Source organism: Arachis duranensis, chromosome 9 (assembly GCF_000817695.3).
Source record: "Arachis duranensis cultivar V14167 chromosome 9, aradu.V14167.gnm2.J7QH, whole genome shotgun sequence".
NCBI lineage: Eukaryota > Viridiplantae > Streptophyta > Magnoliopsida > Fabales > Fabaceae > Arachis > Arachis duranensis.
Genome location: NC_029780.3, coordinates 18,137,939 through 18,145,815, shown reverse-complemented (window position 1 = coordinate 18,145,815; position 7,877 = coordinate 18,137,939). Strand labels below are relative to the sequence as shown.

Sequence of the window (7,877 nt, the reverse complement as noted above, 5' to 3'; positions counted from 1 at the left end):
TGAGATTATGAATATGTTCTCACAAATCAAGAACAGAATTTTGATTTCTTGGTGCTCTTCCAGATACAGAATTGGCAGAAGTGATTCCAGACTTGATAGAGCTAGAAAAGAATGACCCTTTTCTAGCAGGGATGGATCCAGACAACATATTGTTCTGAAGTGACCTGTGATAAACCACAGAAGCTAAACATCAAACTAATCTGCAAATCATTGCATTCGTATAAGTGTCTCACTAGAGTCTATATCGCCACTCGCTTCTCCTAAACAGTTTTTATTCAAGAAATCCAAGATGGTGTTATGTAATAATCACATATAATAGGTTGATGAGTATCTTCTTACAGTTCCTGAAGAAGAGGCAGGTTTGAGAAGTTTCGAGGAATAGATCCATTGAGATTGTTATTGGCCAGATTGCTGCAACAGCAAGAGCATTACTACATCAGACTCATGTTGATCATCGCTAGCATGAAAATAAACGAACATTGTTATATATACAAAATATATAAATAAAATTTGCTATATATTGTCTGAAAGTTTATTTGTTGGCAAGTGTCCTGTAAGATGATTCCAGCTAAGATCTCTACAACATGAACTAACAACCACAAATTAAAGGGTAGCCATAAAAAGGAGAAGAAAATTATTTCAATGTCACTAGTCACAATGCAAAATCACCAGAGATAGCTAAACATACAAATAGCTAAGATTTGCTATTGGGCTGAAATCAGGAACAGTTCCTTGTAGATTGCAGTTTCTCAGACTCCTGCCAAGCCAAAGAGTAAACATTAGCCCCGAAAAATAAATAAAAAATAAAAATTGTTCTTATGTTCTTGAAGGTTAAGCTTGTGACTTAATATCCTGCTTGAGCTGGAGCTAGGAGCCCAAAGCATGTGATTTTTTACATACTTCCAAGTTCCAATCCATAACTTCACAAGTAAGCTCTTTGGCGATTAAGCATAAAGATTCAAAGACTCCCCATCTTTTACCACAAATTATATTTAAGAATGATACTATCAAAGGTAGGATATCAGACATTCGGATTGCATGGTTAAAATAATACTTACAGTTTTACAAGCCTGGATAAGTTTGCATAGGTAGAAGGAATTCCATTCCCACTGAAATTATTGTTATCAAGTTGGCTGCAAGGGAAATCAAATAGATGCATATTAACTTCTATAATACACAAAGATGAAAAAGTTGATAACTGCTTCAAATAAAAAAGAAAATATATGGAAGTAGGACATACAGTATTCGCAACCCTTGGAGCATGGAGTATTCTGGTGGAAGATAACCAGATAAGTTGTTGTTGTCCACAAGCCTTTAAAAGTCATTTCAACAAAACAGGCACAGTTAAAACTTGAAAACAATTAATCAGTCCAGAAGGCATATCAGGAAGCAAAATAAAGAGCTTAAATACTCACAGGTGGATAAGATTAGGCAGCTTCGAAAGTTCGGGTGGAAGTTGACCACTAAATGAGTTGTTGTTCATGTGGCTGCAGGGAATATGCAAACAAATCAGATAAGGTGATAAATAAGAAATCCAGCTTCAAGTTCAGTTGGTTGTGCGTATGGGCCATCAGGATTCACTCACAGGTGTTTAACATTGGTCATGTTGGCAAATGACACTGGGATTGGACCCGACAATTGGTTTTCGTCGACTTGGAATCTGTTTAATTTTGTAAGGTTGCCGAGCTCATCCGGTAAGCTACCGGATAAATTATTTCCATTCAGAAGCCTGAAAGTACAAAGCATCATATATATATATAATTTCACCCAACTCCATAAACCTTGCTTCTAAACTCAGCCAACTAGATTACTCCATACATGTCTATTTATAACAACATCAGGACTAGCAGAAGTCCAAATTTAATTCTGGTTATACACATAGGCAATCATGATTGATCTTTTGAAACAAATCTCAGACAATATCAACAAGAATGACAGATAGAACAACACCTTCTTTGAAAAAAGAGAACTTGATGAGGATCAAATATAATAATTTCATCTTCTTTGGTATAGGTTCTTACAAGAGTTTTAGTGTTGCAATATTCCCAATCTCCTTTGGTATTGTGCCTGTCAGCTTATTCCACATGAAATCCCTTCAATTCAAGCACAAAACAATAAAAGATATTAGCATGATATAACATAACGTATTACTAGAAAACCCCTCTAAAGCTTTTCCTTTCTTTTGCTTTCCAGAAAATAATTCATAAAATTTTAAGCATATAAGTAAAAATATTAAGCATCTGGATATACAAAACTGTATAATAACAAATTAACAAGCAAAAGCTATCAACAGTCTAAAAAATGACCTGGATTTCATAGACTATACACAATTTTGATAAGTCTCATGAACCATTTTCCTTCATGCATATGCATGCCCTTTTAATCAACTTGGATTCTATTTGCTAAGTTCTACCTAATTTAAAATTAAAATTATGTCTGATACACTTCTATCTAACGTCATTGCTTGACCATTTAAAAAACTAGTGCCATACAAAAGATATTCTTGCTATGAAGCTGGCAATGCCGCTTCTTGGCACTACACTTGTAACTCTCTCTGTGGCGTTCATGGCTGGTATCTACACAGTTATAAGCAAACTTACCTGGCTGGCCACATTTTCTTCTATATGCTCTTTTTGCTCCTCTCACCTTCTGCATCCAAATTCTCACGCTACATTTTCTACTACCCCTTTATCTTTTTAGAATCACTAGCTGAGAAGGAACCAGAGGAGCAAAGGAATTATAACTTGGTGCAAGCAATGGGCAACAAATTGGAGAAAGTAAAAAAAGAACCATAGATAAACTGATAATCTAAATAAAAAACGCAAATACCAAATGTTGAAAAATTGAATTCATTTATAATTTCACAGGGGCAAGACATGTAGGATATAAATTCAGATATTTTGTGTCACAATCCGTAGAGCTATAACCTGATCTTAATGATTGATAGCAAACTGCGGTACTTAAGCCTGCAGTGGTTATATAATTGCTACCCTAAAGAAAAGAGGCTTACCATACAAAAAGCTGCCATAAAGTACACGTTGAGCATGCAAATGAAAACAAAATTGAAATTTTTTGCTACTAAAACTCGGAATAGCAATTTTTTCACTGATGTGCTTTGCATAGCTTCTCCAGAACTCGGATAATAGAGGAGAGTTGTGTTATGTAATATTATTAATAGAGGATAATAGCTACTAAAACTCCAGAACATTTCCTTTTCCTATTCAGGTGACAATTATGAACATAACAACTCCAAGCATGAGCCCTAAAACTGCTAAACTGTATTCCCTGTAACATAGTTCTTGAGCTTGGTTCTCACAAATGCTGCTCCTTTTCCAGGTTTCACATGAAGAAACTCTAAATCATGCATCATGCAATTTCAAATAAACTAATGTCACATTATGCTCTAAATAATAATAAGCCCATAACTTCACATTATGTCTCTTCGAGTGTACTCTCTACTAGTAATTCTTAGCTTCCAATTTCTGCTTGATGCTTTAGATTTATCATTTTTTAAACAGAAATTAATTTGAAACCAACCTTAACGTGGCAGTGACATTATACTTGGGCAGCATCCTGCCACCAAAATAACCAGGTCAGTAACCAATTCCTATTTAACAAATACATAGAATCAATTAGTGCACTAACCTGATATCTTTCATGAAAAGCTGTTTGGGCTTTTCCACCAAACTTGATATCATATCGGAATATCTGCTCCTCACTCCTCAGCCAAGTAGGTCATAGACAAAGCTAATTTTATTTTTCATTAATATTTAAGCTGAAAAGAAGGTCATAAAACAGAAGGAGAAAAAAAAAGGAACCTTTCAATATTCTATCTTAACATATCACCTAACTACTTCTACAACTTCCAAATCACAGAAGAGAGAATAATACTGCAATAAATAATCCTAATACTGTAATTTCTGCATAGATAAATTTATCTGCTGCAATAAGTGATTAAGAGAAGCCATAATCTAGAAGTTCAATTCCATTCTATATTTATAAGAGTTCAAAGAATTTCACTGTATTGCTAGAACACTGATTAATTAAGAATGTGCAATTCTAGGGTTCCAAAATAATTAACCAAGATGAAGGATTGAAAGCAATGCATTTATCCACACAAAAAAAAATCACAAATAGAGTAGAATCGTGGAACAAGCTCAGAACAGGTGATCGAATCCCTAAGCTGGAAATTAGAAACATTTAAATAGAAGAAAGAGAATGGAAAGGGCAAAATTACCATCTGTTTTGAGATACCAGCATGTGATAAAAACTGTAACAGGAACAAGAAGCTCAATCAGCATCAACAACAACAAGAAGATAGAAACTGCGAAAAAAATTGATAAATCTAAAATTGGCACAGAAAAATTGAACCCTAAACAACAGAATCACAGGGAGGGGGCTCGTGCGACGCAAGGGATGATAGAGAGAGATCGTCCGACGCGAGTGGTCGCGGCAGCGGCGGAAGATGCCAAAAACTCAGAGGAACAACCGAACAATGGCAGCAGAGCGGCGGCGGAGGAGGAGGAGGAACGGAAGAGAGCGTGACGAAGAAGATCCATTGGAAAAAGAGGAATTAATTGCATGAAATTAGAAAGCTGAGATGCGCCGCTGATGGAGGATTTGGAAGGGATGAGTGTAGAGATTTGGAGAAGTACCGTGATTGAAACGAGGAACTTTTCACTCACAACTCTTATTTTAATATTTTTCGACGGAAAATTTTAAATTACAGCCGGATTTTCTGTCTGTAATAATTTAATAAAATGTAGCGTTTTGTCTATTTAATTATAGACGAAAAATCCGTCTGTAACCATTTCACGGAAAAAAAATTAATTTTTTCGACGGAATTATAGACGGATTCTCTTTTCCGTCTGTAATTTATGCTAATCTATTTTTTTATTTTCCGACAAAAAAATTCCTCTGAAATTCCATATATTTCAGTGGGATAAAATCCGTCGGAAATATTCGTCTGTAATAACTAGTTTTCTAGTAGTGATGCATTATATTTTAAAAAATAATTAATTCTTATAATTATTTTTGTACGACTAAAAGTTACGTATAGTGTTTTTTTATGTAGAATAAAAAAAGTTTGTGATTCATAATATTTTCATAAAGTTTTATTGTATGGATACAAGATTAATTAGATAACAAATTGAATTTTAATTAATATGTTTTATTTTCTGTTCATATTTTTTTATTAATTATTTTATTTTTTATATTTACAATAATATTGAATGTAAAAAAAATAATATTGAATATTATCTATTTTATTTATTTAGATTCATAATTAAATTTGATATAATTATAGCAAGTATCTAGGATTAATAATAACATGATAGTATAATTTTAAGTTGTATAACATAATAAAAAATGTAGCAATTTATGTATGCTTTTTATATAGCAATAATATTATATATATTTATATATCTCCTCTTTTAGCTCTTTTCTAAAAATATTGGCATATAATTAATGTCGATAACATATATATTGAGTAAGTATCTCCATTGAAAATATTTGTTAACTATTACCGTGTATAATTAGTGTGTGTATATATATATATATAAGGATTAATAGTGAATTGTTACAATTATTTATCATCTAGAAAATTCGTACCTCAGACATAGAACTTCTTCTGTTTATTATTTTTCATACCTAAAGGATACTAACTACGATTCTATCAACAGTATTACTTATGATAGATTATGTAATAAAAAAATTTAAAAAATAAAGGCAAGAATTATAAGGTTATGAAAAGTCTCATCCAAATTTGACAAGAACATACATAGGAATAGTTCTTATGGATGACAAGATAAGTTGATTATTTTTCATGATTCTTTCAAGTGATGCTAGGTCCATTTTATAAATATTTTTTGTTTATATTTTAAGTTTATTTGATAAATAAAACCCTTGCACGAATTAAAAACAGTGCGATTTTATAGATTTATAAGTGCGTGCTAATAGCCTTTATATTTAATTTGTTTTAGAGTGTGATAATAACCAATATGTTTGTGGGTAGATTTAACTATTACTATATTATTTATGATCACATTCAGTATATATGTCTGATTTATTGAAGATAGTAGATTATTAAAATCGATTAATAACTATTTTAGAGTTAATCCAATTAATACTAAATTTAAAAAAAAAACAAACAATGCATAACATATTAATTTTTTATTAATCAAATTATTATAATTTAAATTAATTTTAAAAAATAATTTAAAATTATAATTTCAATCTTATTACGTGCATGGCATGGGTAATTACACTTGTTTATTAATAATAATCAAGTATCAAGTATCAATTCTTAGATATAATTTATGATACAAAAGATATAATAAATTAGTTACTACTACAAAATACTTTCTCAATTTAAATGAAAGAGAGTGAGAGTGGGAAAGAAAAAAATATAGCACAATCAATATATAAAATTTGGTATCCATGTGAATCCATAATAAATTAGTTTGGTTTCTCGGTGTGGCAATTCTATACCTTGCCGCACTGCATGGATAGCGGATGATGAAGCTTATTTAACAAAAGGATGGTTTGAATTTGCACGAATTCTAAATATTGATATTTACGATGTTATTTCAGTTGGTTATCGTTACGAGAATGACTCTATATTTTACGTGACTAAGAACTAGAATAGATTCAATATTGTTTAAGTAATTTGGTTTTAATATTAGTATTTGATTAAATTATAATTAGAAAATTTTGAATTATTGCCTCAATTTATATATTATGAGTATTTTTCGTGGATGTACTATTTTTAAATAATTTAATAATTAATAAAATAAAGCGGTGCCAGATATATTATTTAAGTTTATTTTTATCCTTTATTTCTTTATTTGTATTTTCATTATATTTGACAAAGTTCTCTACCTAAACATATAGTTTTCGTTGACCTAAACACAATTTAGTTGCCAATAAAAATCGATTTTATCTATAAAAAATAATGAAACATGTATCTTTTGATATTATATTAATATAATAAGTAGACATTATGATATAATAATATCTTTAATTGTATTATAATTAGCTCATTATATTATTTTAGGAAACTTTTTTCATTATAATTATATCAAATTAATATTTAATTACGATAAAATATGTTAATTATAATTATATTATAAAATTTTAATAATTACGATAGTTATGTTATATATTTTAATCATTTATGTAAGTAAATAAACTAGAAAATTTCAACTTTGAAAAATTCGTGCCAAGCTTAAAGATGCAATTCAAAGATTGGTATTATATTTAAATTTTCTTCTTTTAGGTTTTTTGTATTATAAATAATTTTATAACATATTGTAATTTTTCATAAACTACCGATCTTTTGGTGCATTAATGCAATGCCATTGAAGAGAATAAAAGTTAATTTAATTTGACAATTTTAACAAGAAGATAGTCTGAATTTGTATCGATTCTAAGTATTCGATCTTATGATGTTATTTTGGTTGATTGTTACGAGAATGACTCTAATCTATACGTATCTAAGGATTAGAATAGATTAAATATTATTTAAATAATTTAGTTCTAATATTGGTAGTTGATTAAATTAGTTTTAGAGAAATTTAAATTGTTGTCTCAATTTATATATTATGACTATTCTTTATGGATATGTTATTTTTAAACTTTTTAATATGATTTTTTTTAAGTTTGTTTTTTTTTTGGATATATGTATCACATTTTTTTGTATTTCAGATTAGTAATGCAATTATTAAGAGAAATATAATTCATCAATAAATTAGAATGATTAAAAGTTTAATTATATTGTGTGGACACAAAATTGATTAATTAAGATTAAGACGTGAAGAAAAAAGAGTCACAATATGTAGTTTTGCTTTCTTGCCAATATATAAAAATACGTGAAAGAA

The 7,877-nt window shown here is 29.8% G+C and overlaps 1 protein-coding gene across 1 annotated transcript; it reads right to left on the bottom strand.

Annotated features, from left to right (window-relative positions):
- Positions 1 to 513: 513 nt before the first annotated feature.
- LOC107464970 (putative leucine-rich repeat receptor-like serine/threonine-protein kinase At3g53590) lies at positions 514 to 2,614 on the bottom strand. Its single transcript, XM_016083933.3, has 8 exons — positions 2,601 to 2,614; positions 2,022 to 2,093; positions 1,586 to 1,729; positions 1,416 to 1,487; positions 1,241 to 1,312; positions 1,059 to 1,133; positions 689 to 757; positions 514 to 577 (listed from the first exon to the last, which is right to left on the bottom strand). Exons 1-8 carry the CDS (start codon positions 2,612 to 2,614, stop codon positions 514 to 516), a joined length of 582 nt encoding a protein of 193 aa, XP_015939419.1.
- Positions 2,615 to 7,877: the final 5,263 nt, after the last annotated feature.

Bases quoted from the DNA above. Each gene is read 5' to 3' on its own strand.
- LOC107464970 (XM_016083933.3), bottom strand. The intron at 1,488-1,585 runs GTGAGTGAATCC...TATTCCCTGCAG, and splicing joins ATGACCAATGTTAAACACCT to CCACATGAACAACAACTCAT. The intron at 1,313-1,415 runs GTGAGTATTTAA...TGACTTTTAAAG, and splicing joins CTGCCTAATCTTATCCACCT to GCTTGTGGACAACAACAACT.